This window comes from Seriola dumerili, unplaced genomic scaffold (genome assembly GCF_002260705.1).
Source record: "Seriola dumerili isolate Sdu_G_001 unplaced genomic scaffold, Sdu_1.0 BDQW01000409.1, whole genome shotgun sequence".
Classification (NCBI taxonomy): domain Eukaryota; kingdom Metazoa; phylum Chordata; class Actinopteri; order Carangiformes; family Carangidae; genus Seriola; species Seriola dumerili.
Genome location: NW_019174664.1, coordinates 1,660,656 through 1,673,977, shown reverse-complemented (window position 1 = coordinate 1,673,977; position 13,322 = coordinate 1,660,656). Strand labels below are relative to the sequence as shown.

At 42.0% G+C, this 13,322-nt stretch overlaps 1 protein-coding gene across 1 annotated transcript in view; it reads right to left on the bottom strand.

Annotated features, from left to right (window-relative positions):
* The window catches only part of eif4g3 (eukaryotic translation initiation factor 4 gamma 3), a 48,402-nt gene extending 35,271 nt beyond the window's left edge, over nt 1-13,131 (bottom strand). Inside the window, exons 1-3 of the mRNA XM_022761389.1 lie at nt 12,566-13,131; nt 4,463-4,532; nt 1,329-1,496 (exon numbers count right to left, since the gene is read on the bottom strand). Coding sequence (XP_022617110.1) covers nt 1,329-1,496; nt 4,463-4,532; nt 12,566-12,729 — 402 coding nt within the window. The 5' untranslated portion in view covers nt 12,730-13,131. The remainder of the gene's footprint in view (nt 1-1,328; nt 1,497-4,462; nt 4,533-12,565) is intronic.
* Nucleotides 13,132-13,322: the final 191 nt, after the last annotated feature.

Sequence of the window (13,322 nt, the reverse complement as noted above, 5' to 3'; positions counted from 1 at the left end):
ATTCCTCGCAAGTATAGTCACATACTTCCAGAGAGGCTGAGTCACTGATCAACATGCTCGTAAATGTGAGCAGCAGGGCGGTCTCCGATGCCAGCTTCACAGCAGCAGTGTCATTCCCTTAATGATTAGTGGTTACACTGAGAGGTAGAATGTAGGTCTAACCATAACAGGCAATGCTTAAAAATGTGACATTAACGATGCTGTGCTTTTTGCATTAAACCTCTTTCAGCTGCAGGCTCATATAGGTCTGTGTAATAACAGACCTATCTACCTGAACTTAGGTTGAGCAAATGATCATGACCTCATGGTGAAATAGCTGTGGCATGACTATCAGCTGATTCCTTTGGATTGTTTTACCAATAACACTGACACAATGTAGTATTCCTTCCATCCCATGGGAATCCCACAGTGACACAACCCTTTGCAGCTGTACAAAGTAGCCCACAAAGTGGAGAATGTTCATTAAGAGGTGGTTTGTATTTGTAAACTGAATTAAATGACAACAGTATTAATTCATTTAAAAATCTATCTTCCAGGTGCTTTGCTTTCTTCCCATAGTCTTAAGGCATGCAGATCATATAAATATAAATGTGTTTGTACATGTATGCATTAGCCCTGCGATAGACTGACAACCTGTTGATCTCCATTTTGCCATATGCATGCTAGGTTTGACCCCTTCTGACCCTTATCAGGATTAAAGAGGCACACCATATAGAATACAGTATACATAGGCTTGTGTATGGGCAGTGGTGCACAGGAACTGTTCTTGAATTTGACCCTGCTTTAAATCATATAATCATCTGAATTTCATTGAAACAACACAGTCATGCACACATAGCTTACTGCTGTTTAGGAGAAGTGTGGAAGATGACAAACAGGAAAATAAAACATGTGAAAAGCTGATGAAAGAAAAGACAAACAATACAGGTTAGGGGTAGGCGATGTGGGCAGTATTAACATGTTATGCAATAATTATAATATCTCAAAATAAATTTGTTACAATATAAGTTTTTCAATTTTTATTTTAAATTGTAGAAGAAATCCTGTAAGTTTTAAATAATATTAAATAAATAATAAATAATAAAAAATAGTAAGTGTTCAAAATGTGTGTTGCAAATTTTGGTAAAAAAAAACAACGCATCATTTATTTAGACACGTAAACCACAATATCCTTAAGTGAAATTTTGTCATGGTGTAATTATATTGGGAAATTGTAGTAATCAACTATCGCCCAGCCCTAACACAGGTCAAAAAAAGTAATCAGACAAATGGACAGACCAAACATAAATATGCAGAGAGGATGACGGCGGACACAGTGACAAACTCACCCCTCCGCCTGCCTCCCAGCCCTTAGGGTAGCGATATGGGGAAGCTGTGGGTACTGATACCTGAGAGAGCGCCGGGGAGTGGGCATGACCGGGCGGGGTGCCCGCCAAGTTAGGGTGTCCCTTTGTGATGTCGTGAGCAGTGTAAGGAGGACCAGCATGCCTGGGTACCTGCATCACATTAACATTGAGTTTAGACAGATACGTAAAACGATATATTATGCCAGACTGATGCACACACAAACACACACACAGACACACAGTGATGTAGAGGAGGAACAGCAGTGGCAAGATTCCACAGGTCATTAGTCCTCACTCCTGCTAAGGAATGTAAATTAAGTAGTCCAGGATTAGCCCCTGTATGTGTGCAGAGGTAAAGACCTGAGCTGTGCATGGGTGTTGAAGCCTGCTGCGATTGGCTAAAGACTAGTCTCTGGCCTCTCCTGCAGCCTGCTGTGCCAAACTATGCTGTGCAAGGATGTCTGGACCTCATATGGCAAAACTGGGTCAAGTAATCATATTACATTCCCACTCAACTGTGATAGACATGGTGCACCTGATACAACTGAGTCACGCTAAACAAGCCTTATCGATATGGGCCAATGGAGGGTTCAGGGTAGGCACCAGCCGAGTGAGCAATACGAGGCAGAGCTGAGGTTTGACTCAGCTCTTAGCCTGTGGTGTGGCAGGATGGGCTTTGGCTGCTGCAGCTGTGGGCTGGCACCACTGCAGGTGCTGCTTGTTGCTGCAGCAGGCTTGACACACCAGGGAATGAGAGAGGATACTGCAGGAAGAAAGCAGGAGGCAGACACGGAGACAGCCTGGAAAGCTCGGCAAACCACATCTTCTCTCCAGGGCCTTTTATTCCCCTCTTACAGAACCTGGCCATTAGAGCTTTAAAGGTTCCTTAACACAGTTACCAACACTAATGTTTAAAAAGAATCATCAAATGTATATTATATTTACATCTACCTGGTACTACAGGCAACACTCTCTATAGCTTCTATAGAACCAATCCGATCTGCATTTCTCCATCTTCTCTGTGTGGCCCACTTCCCTCAGATGACCTGGGATAAAGCAACTAATCTAGCTGCTGTTGCCAGGGGAGGAGCCTGCTCTGCTTCAGGCAAGTGACTGATTCTGAGGACATACAGAGTGATGGGGTGGGGGAGGGGAGGCAAGCGGCTGTATAGAGGCTGTACATGAGGGGAAGGGGAAAAAAAGAAAGTGTGCAAACCCAGTATCCACTGCACAAAAAAAAAACTGTTTCATGCCATGTGCAGGGTTTATTTCCACCAGTGTCATCATTGTTGCAGCCTAACCACCCTAAAATGAACTTTCAGAGCTACAAACTCTCATAAAACCTGCAATGTTTCCAGCACTGTTGTATTAGTGGATAAATGAGCTTGCAGCTGAATAGCCTATCTTCTAGCATACAGTGACTTTCTTTGTGCAATGTGCAGCTACTTACTGTTAACGTCCCACATTTCAGAAAAGTTATCGCTGGCAACATCTTCTTTGTGGTGTCAAATTATCAAAGTGGCAAACCTAAGCTATATTGCTATGCTTATAGATGCCAGATATTATAGAAATAAAAGCACCATGGGGCTAACAAAAACACACAAGCAAATACTTTCCCACAATGGCTACAATGTTGGTATTAAAACATCATAAATGTCTGAGCGAGTTCCACAATTGTATTTATTTTGTCAGCTCAGTTTATTTTGTGTGAGATAAAAAAAAAATAAAAAAAAATCAATAAAATGTGAAGTGAAAAAGGAAATCAATATTCTTATCTTCTTTCTGTAGTAAACATTAATTTACGATTTAAGATTTGCAGCAATAAACATAGAGGTATCTGTGCCTTTAACGGTAGGATTGTGACTAATCAGCATCTTAGTCTACCAAGCCCTCTAACAAATGTCTGCCCTACAGGTAAATGCACACACGGCTTATCAGAGGAGACGCCCTGAGCAGTGCAGCAGAGCACTGGTCATTGAAGATGAGACAATAAACAGCCTTAAAGTTCAGACAAGGACAGCACACAGAAGTAGATTTGAATTTTTTTTTTTTTTTTTTTTTTTTTTTTTTTTTTCTGTTACCAAATCTTATTGTTTAACTGAAGCCCCTAACTCACATGTTGATGCTCCAGGAAGGTTAAAATAAAAACCAAAACTTATGTCAATATTATTATGACAACTATTTGATACAGGAAATGTTAATTAACTCTCGAAGGAGTAAGTGAATGGCAGAGGTCCCCTGAGGTGACGACAAGTTTCCACAGCAGGCCTACTGCGGTCAGGTCACAGCATCTTCCTCCACCCAAAAAACCACAAATGCACTTTTACATTGCCTGCAAAATCTATTCAACCTCTTACAGGGATTTGTTTACACTTTTAAAATAATGCATCTTTCTATAGTCCAACGTCAAAAACTCTACATTACAAACACTGTGACCCCCATGTTGAAAATATAAAATATGAAAAAAATAATATATGGAGGGGTGAGTAATTTAAAGGCACTGTTATCTTGCATGGTATCAAACACACACTGATTAGATGTACTTGCTAAAACAAACACAATAAATACTACCTTAATAAAGGTTATAATGTTCTTAAGAGGAAACAGGTACACTTTTCCTGCACTGAACTTCAGTTGTGCTCTCTCTGGGGGCTGAATATATTTACAATCAATACACTAACAAATATGCAGACACATTTCAGCATGAAAATAATGATCATAATGTTCTGTGAGAGGATTTCCTAATATTTTGTTCATTTTATTTTTAATATCAGTGAGGGTAGACTAAATATTAGAAACATCTCTCAGTAAGATGCAGGGCAGCTCAATGGTGTCAAAATACAACAAACAACCAAAAACCTGAACATTATAACCTTCATAAAGCTTCATAAAGTCAGTGTTGTATACTGCGTTAGTTTTGCCCAGGGGCACCTAATAATCTGGGGAATTAGTGCATGTTTTTGGTAAAGTCATGGTCAATACTTAACATTTGCATAATTTGACTGTATACTACTGCATACAGTCCTAACTGTAGATATGAGTTGTATGAGTGCAGCGCAGTATTTGCACAGGTGGATATGTACAGTATGTGAGTGGGGCTGCATGCAGTGACTCACGCTGTAGACTGCGACTCCAGGCTGTGTGGGGAAGATTCGGTCATCCAGTGATGGCTGAACCCGTGAGATTCTGGTAAAAGGTGCGTTAAGGAAAATGCTACAGCTAACAAGTGTCCTAAAACAAGTTTGATTCTAGACAAGAGTTGGACAGATCTAAAGCTAAGATTCCCATCATATTCATGTAAGAGACATTATAAAGTCTAAACATTGCTAATTCACATGAGAAGACTTGATCTAGTGTGTTTGAAAGTTTCCCATTTAACAAACAATGAGGTAACTCTACTGACACAGTTTCATTCTACAGCTCTGTTTTTATGCAGTACATTAGCTGATTCAGATCCAAAGGGTTTTCCTCAAACCCTGATAGCTCGGCTAGTTTGATTTCAAGGATCCCCCAACCACCCCGCCCAAAATGCCCCATCTCTGAGAGTACACTATGTACCTTCACCATTTTGCAAGAGTTAAAGGGAAAATCTGAAATGGATTTCTGGAATACTTCAGGCAAGGGGACGGACAGAGCAGAAGACTAGACAACCACTCACCCCTTACATGGCTACAGCTAAAGTACAAACTAAATTCAATATTATTTCTCATTTTCTTATGCTACAAGGTAGAACAAAAAAAAAAAAAAAAAAAAAAAAAAAAAAAGAACAAAGAAAAATCTCCTGTCATTACACTGAATAAACCTATAACACTAGGCTTAGAACAGAAGATAACTTTCCGTAAGGCTTTTAAAACATGTAATAATGAGAGTCACTTGGGAGACATAAATCAGATGTTAGAGGAGACAAAAGAGGGAATATGTACTAGCCGCATAGAAGAGGGAAGCCCTGTGGTTAGTAACCTGCTCAAGCAGTTGACTGTGACAAGACATGCTCACACACTGCTGGTCACATGGTTTAAGGGAAACCGAACGTCTGGCTTTCTTCCTTCCACCCAAATTACGCCTCCCTTTCCCCTAAGCCCTCTTCCTTTACTCTGCTCTTGCCTGCAGGGGCTGTCATCTCTCGGCCCCCTGCCAGCACCTCTACTTGTAACCAACAACACAAGAGGGAGAGGGGGAGATAAAGGGAGAAAAGAACCGTTTAAGAAGAGGGCTGCGTTTCAAAAAGCAGAAGCACAGCAGGAAGCATTATCTGTTTCATTGCCGGAGAATTTGGAAAAAAAAACAACACGCCCATCCCACACACACACACACACCAGACACACACACACACACACACACACACAACACACACACACCACACACACCACACACAACACACACACACACACACACACACACACACACACACACACACACACACACACACACACACACACACACACACACACTTTATACACACAGAAATAAGGAGTAATTAGACTTTCAGTCTCTTCACACTCACATGACAGTCTAGGTGAAAAGGAGCACAATAACACTGTCCTATGGACAACAGAGTATTTACAACTTTTTATTTCCGTCTAGTCATACTTGAAGAATCTAACAGAGATCATCTCCCACATAGTGCGAGTATCAGAAACACCGCTTTTTCCATGATTCACAGATAACCTGTCATAGTCTGAAAAGCCATAATGTGGTACGTCCAAGCCACAAAGCACAAAGGAGGAGAAAAAATAAACTGATAGTAATAATTATTTGCTAATACTTCTTGATCCAGGTCTGGTGGGTGTCAGGCAGAGAGCGAGACAGAAGGGAGGGGGAAATCAACAGTGGGGCAACCTGATCCGTCTGCTATACGTGACCAGTAGTTGGCAGGGGCAACTGTGTCAGGGAGTGTAAACAGAGAACGGGGAACAAGACGTAGCCAGGTGAAACCAGGGTTCAACCTGCTTGAGCAACAGGAACAATTTCATTTGGAGGTCAGGGGTCGTCATCAACGGCGGCAAGGTCAGGAAAAGCAAACTCAAAAATGATCAGGTGAGACTAGACAAATCTACCAGAGATCTTGGCAGACCTGATCTTCTGACAACTGCAGCCAAATTGTACAAACAAGAGATTATTTAAAATGGCTCAAAGCCAGTATGCAGATTTCTGTCATCTCAGAAGGCAAACACCTGTAGTAATTGCAGAACATTGTTATGCTAGAAACTAGGTGTACTGTTGGTACATTTGGTGGAAAATCAAGCAATGCCTTTTCACTGCATATTCATATTAAGCAACACAGCAAGAGACATATTTAACTGGATAACTGAACCAGTCTTGTTTTCCCTCTGCAAAATTACCATTCCACATGAAAAGGTGTGGGTTAAGGACATCTGTAATAAAATTTCCCTTTGATATCAAAGCATTTCCAATTTTTGACTACATGATTTCCTCTGAGGGTCCATAATAATTAGCTAGCATAACTGGATATCAAAGATACCAAGAGTGATATATGATATGATATGATACGTGAGGTGATCCAGGTGATCACATTAAGAAAACAACATTTGCTGAGGTAAAATAATCCATGTCAAGCCCCCCATGTGGGTGGCCAGGTAACCAGATGGATGCAGACACTTTGCAGTCAAACTCAACTGCACGCATCAGGCACAACCATGAAAGTGGCTGACCGCACTAATGAGACATTAGTCATTAGTTTGATCTCCATTTAATTTTCTGCTTGAGTAGAGAGGGTAGGCACAATGTCAACTTAGAAGACTTACAACAGGGATACTGCTTCAGAAAAAGTGTCAGTGGAAATGTACCTGCAACATCCAGCTGGACAAAATTACACCAATCCTCTCAGGAGAAACGCAATGCATCAGATAAGGGAAAGTTAAAAGGTACATACTCCTAAAAGAAACACACCTCAAGGATGCCAGCTATTCAAAGTGTAAGGACAAATTAAGTTCATGTACACAGTTTGAAAAGGCACTCACATTTCAAACTTTCCTAAACAAGGCCAGGCTGCCTGGTTTCCTGTTAACAATATAAAAGTCTGGTGCCCCAGTCTGAAATGTGCCCATGCTGACCCTTCTTCCCTGAGGAGATCATAAAGTAGCTTCAGCCTCTCCTCCTTGTCCCCTGGCCCCACCGTAACCTGTATGCCACATTTAGGAGGAAAAAGCTGCTGCTGCTCCTGCTCCATCATTAGCTTACTGTAAAGCCACTTAAGTGCTGAGTGTGTGAGAGGGAGAGAAAGGGGGAGACAGGAGGAGATACAGCCTTACAAATAGCAGGGGTGTGATCAGGAGGATGATACAGCTCAATAAACTGTAATCTGCTATTACTGAATAAATTATTGAATAACAGCTGTGTAGTGAACAACCTCGTCCCTGACTGAAAAACACTTGAAATATCCAAGAAAAAGAGGCCAGAGAGGGTCAGAGTGAGAGGTGAGCTTTGTTTTTGCTGACTTAGCTGCTCAGTAGACAAATATCACCTAAATCAAATGTTTGCACAGGTGGATAGTTACACACAGGCAATTTCTTTGCCACAGCAAAAAAGTTTTGTGTCATATAAATATGGTATACATGTCAAATAAACCTAAAGGAACTTGGCATGTCACATTTGAAGGATGTAGTCTACCTGGAAATCTCAGTGCGGAGTGTTCAGAGTGGAGGCACAGGAAGTGAGTGGAGACGGCCCAGATGGTGCAGACACAAACCCTCCTTCCCCCTGCTGGCCCACTGGCCACTCACTCACACACACTCTCTCTCTCACACACACACACACTCACACAGTTGGATAAAAGCAGAGCTCACAAAGCTCTCACTGCCTGCCTGCTGTTGCTGAGACTGCTCTTTCACTACAGTATGAACAATAGTTGGTAGGTTGGTGGATTCAACTCTTACAAACCAAATCTTAAGCAACAATAGTTCTGGATGTCTACAGCCTAGAATGCATTTGCTTTTAGCGCTAAATTAAGGTGACGTGTAGTCAGTATGTACTGCTTAGGAGTTAAATGTAAAAATAAGTAAATATCAAAATTATAATATTACAAAAACATGCTCTTTCCAAGGCTCACAGGATAAATCTGCTTTCAAGTTACTACTTCCTATGGATTTCAGTAACTAAAAGCACTTAATCATCCTGAAGACATGATGGTGACGTGAACAAGACAGTTGTTTTCGATTTTCTTATGACCTGAAAGAACTGCACATAGCCTGCGCAGAAGGGCTTCATCTATTTATTGGAGAGCCGGCGCTAATGTAATTTTATAATCTGCATAGGTCGAGCCTGCTGCAGACTCTCCTCCAAATGAAGGTTTACAGACCAGATATTGTACTCTTTTATCAGACACATGAGAATTTTGAAGAGTATGTCTACACTGTATATAAAGTATGTAGTCCATCAGCAGCCATAATGCTGCACAGTCTGCTCTGTATCTCTGACACACTGCAATGGTGCATTAAAAACTTGAAAACTACCGCCCAGGCTTCCTGTTATTTAGTCAGTGACCAACCAGCCATAGTGGAAGCAACCTCGTCCATTTTTTTCTTCTGTGAAACTCTGGACACAACTCTTTGAGGAAATCTGAGATTTTGATGGAGTGTATGTTGACTTGTGTTGCTGAACGGCATGTATCAGACACACTTGATACATTTTTATATGAGCAAAACTACGCTGACTGAGAAATGAAGAATTCACTGCGTGCCTGTAGACAACGGCCCACAAAATGAAGCAGTTATTTGGCCGCAGTATACTTGCATTGGTGCATTTGTAAAGCAAACCATCAGTTCTTGCTCTGACAGAAATATTAACACAGTTTTGGCAAAAGCTGTAGCACTACTTGCTGACAAGTGGTTGAGAATATTCTGAACTCCACCAGCACTGTTACAGCCTCATTGCGTGGGTGAGATGGATCTCCAAATGCAGAGTTCACTGTAAATATCAAGCACTGTAAGAAGTTGAAAGCAATGTGACTATAATCAGAAAATGTCAGTTTTTAACCAGTTACTTGGTATATTTAAATAGCTTTGTCTATAGTAAATACAGACGCATGAGTGAAAAAATATATCCACAAAGACGTGTAAATGTCGCTTCAGATAAAAACAATAAAACACTGGCAGGGCTCTGACAGTGTGCAGGATGTCTTCTTCAACAGGCCACTCCCTCTCTGGAAAGAACAGTCCAGTCCTGCATGCTGGCTCATAACAACTCAGCAGTTTATTTATAACATCCCACAGTCAGTATACTCATGAGAATATCTTCTCATGCAGGCTGCACACACCTGTCCTGAAATATAGGACTACTGTGCTGTGTGACCTACCAGCTGGGTCCATACATGACGTAGCTACACCTCATAACTAACTCTGACTGCATTCCTGGCTCTCAGCTTACATTAGACTTCTCTGCTCTTTATTGGCAAAATTTGTCATTCCTTTGTCCAAACAGAAACAGAAACCATGAGGACAAAGAAGTAAAAAACATTTGGAAAGTTAAGAGATAGAAAAAGTAGTGAGCCTCTTCAAAGGGAGATGAAAGTACTGTGCCATGAAAGCTGAGGGGTTGGAAGGGGTGCCCAGAGAGAGGAGCAGGGGAAAATGGGGAGAAGCCCTCAGTTTTCTCAGCTGGGCCAGCAGTGGGATGAGGTGAGCGATGGGGGGATGGAAGGAAATAAGGGAGGGCTAAGGCAGGCTGGGTGACCTGGGCCTTTGTTGGCAGATGGTGGGAAGCACCACCTTGGCCTCTCGCACTGAATGTTAAGCAGCACTGCCATTGTCTGGCAAGTGCAGCAGCAGACGCATGCGCTGGGTGTTTCTCTGGCAACCAGGAACAGAAACAAACTGCCCCCCCTGTACTGCACACATACACGCCTTACCATCCTGCCTCTGAACCCCTGTGCGTCTTACGACTCCACAATCATACAAGCCAACATCCTCCAAGTGGGAATTCCCATACACCAGAAGCCCAGGCCAGACGGAGAGTTACATGCTCCTGCGATCCTGACCTCTGAGGTCTAAGGACAGTGAGCGGTCAGACAAGTGGTGATACTTATATGGTCTGTTTTCATACTGACATGAAAATCAAATGTTGTGTGGTCTAGTGCTGTAGTCACTACCATTAAGGTGATCTTTAAACACAGTCAAACTGAGACAAAGCTTACTAGTTTTAATTTTTGTATTAATTTACTCATTCAATTTTGGTACAATTCATTCGTACTGTTAACTCCCCACCTACTGCAGAGATGATTATGTAATGCAAGAATAAATCATATTTTATTATACTGAAAGACATTCCAAATAAAATATAATCTATTAAAATGGCTTCAAAAGTACAGACACTTCTTCAACACCTTGTCAACAACAAAACTAATGATTCATTTCATAAAAGTTATCTCTAATCTTTTATTGACATTTTAGACATTTAGCAATAAAAATTGAAGTAATGAAGTAACTGCAATTGCTCTACATGGCTATCTGATGGCAGGTTTGTCCCTGTCCATTTAACAGGGACACCAGTACAACTGCATTGGTGAATCATTGGACACAACTTCATCAAAAGGGGTCAGAAATTCCAAAATGTGATACAAAATCAAACTTGTCACTTTAATCAATGATAAAGTTAAGCTAAGCAAGAGTGATTACAACAAACCAAAAAGGCAAATCAAATGTTTCAATCATGTTTCCTGCTTTAAAACAGAAATATTTACCATTATTCTAGTCATTGCTATGTATCCCTATTCTTTACACAAGACATTCATTGAGTAAATGGAAGGGTGCAGTTCTGTACTCGACTGGTAGACACAGGCACGTACAATCATACAGCTAAAAGTAGGTTAAGCAAATTTAACAGTCATTTCAAAAGCCTGGAGAGTCAGAAGAGGACACGGCACAACAATAAAGGGGCCATTATCTTCTGTGTTGTTTGATGTTCTCATCTAACTCTCTCTCTAACTCGAGAGAGGGGTTTCATACTGCCACCTGCCATAACCAGCTACTCACTGCCCCTTACAGATGTCAGGAACACAGGGCGGCTGTGATCATGGGTGGCAGGAAATCAGGTTGAGACATCACACCCGAAAGCTAAGCCACAACAGAAGCTGTCAGATCACAAAAGACATCCCTCTGCCACTGACAGACAGGAGACGTCAACCTAATCCTCTGTCTCACACTACTGCCACCATGCTGTAAATAAAACAGGAGGTGACATAACTAGTGACTTCATTCCACCAAAAGTAGGATAGAGTAATACTGGTCTAGCTCTGTGTAAACTCAAAGGTAAATGAATAATCTGGGGCAGTGGCAGCATGAAGCCATGACAAGCCCTACACTCCGTGTTAAATATTTGCAGACAAATTTCTGAAAGATGGCAGATGATACGTGAAGCAATTCTAACATCAGTTGATGGTGGTTTAACTATGTGTTTATACTAAAGCAAACATTATTGTAGCTGAGAAGACGTCCATGACACTGACTACTTACTTTTTTAAATTGCTAATCTATGCAGGCTATCTGGGCCAGAGAGAGCTCACCGGCCCAGGCACTAACAGGCCCGTCAAGGTGCACAGGAACACCCCTTCAGAAGCTAATATTATGTGAAATGGGCACGAGGGTGCAATTCTCACAAGCCGGGCCCTGTCCAGACTAGCATTAGCCCCAATTATTAAGCAACCGGTCGTTTGCCTGAAATGGATGAAGCTTTCCTGCTCTGCGACGTTGCAATCACCGACTTGTGCACTTGCTAGCCATAGTGGCTACTCTTAAATTAGCAGGCTGATACTGTAACGAGGCTAATGCACCTTGCTAGCAACCAACCGATAACTGAACAAAGCCGGCAACCGGTGTAGAAAGCTTCATAGCTTGCCGGTGATGAAGCTTTCCTCTACTAAATATTGTCATCTCATTTGTCATTAATATATAATGTCACCATATTCAAATGACACCCATGTTTAAATACAAATGTAACTACAGCCAGTACTGTAGCGTCAACTCCCACAAACCAAACTGACATTTCCGTTAGCTTTGACAACCGGCTTGATAGGCTAATGTTAGCATGCTTAGCTAGCTAATTGTCCCCTCCCCTCCCAGCTCCCTCCAAACGAAACCATCATCCCCGCATCCAAGCCTTTAATATCTATCACTAATAAAACTGAAATATGTGCTACTTACAAAAGTGGAAGTGAAATGCATAAAACCACAAGCCATTTCCATGTTACCCAAGTCAAAGGATACTGAGGCGGTGGTACAGCGCCGGGCTGAGGAGCTGTTTGGGCTCCCGGCGGCAGGGACCCGGGGGTCAGGGTAGCCCGCAGTTGGCTCGACGGAGAGGGGCCACTTCCAGGTCCGCTAACTGCGACAGCGGCTTGTTTGGGGACCACTTTCGGTGGCAAACTCATCGCAAAAAAATCAACAAATAAAAACAATACCTTAATAAATACTGATACAAACAACGCCTAGCTTGCATGCATTGAGCAAGCGTAGTAGATTCTTGAAGCAGGCCCCAAATCCCTTTAACGTACTGGGATAACGAAGCTCGAATAGCAACACAAACGTCTTTTTTTTCATGGAAAGTCGCTGTTCGGATCAGCGGTGCTATTCATGGGGACGGTGGGAGGTTTAGCCTCCCTCGCCCGTCCGGAACCTCTGCGGATCCGGCTCGGTTCGTTTCTTTCAAAAGAAATAATCGCCACGATCTTCAGCCTCCCTCGGCGATCTACCTTTTCTTCTCGACAAGTATGTTTTCTATCATTTTTTTCTCACAGAGATGAGAGACTTCGCCAACATGGCGTTGCGGCCGCTTCCAGCAGTCCGGGCAGGACAGATGATTCGGCAATTCTCGGCCAGTTACGGAATCGCTCGGCTAATCAACTAACCTTCAATCAAATACAGATATCCAAAGCATAGTTCACGTTCATGTTGTTTCCGAAATACTGATTATTTTCTTCTTCCTTTTTTTTTGGTCGTTTTCAAGTCCACAACTTATGGCATC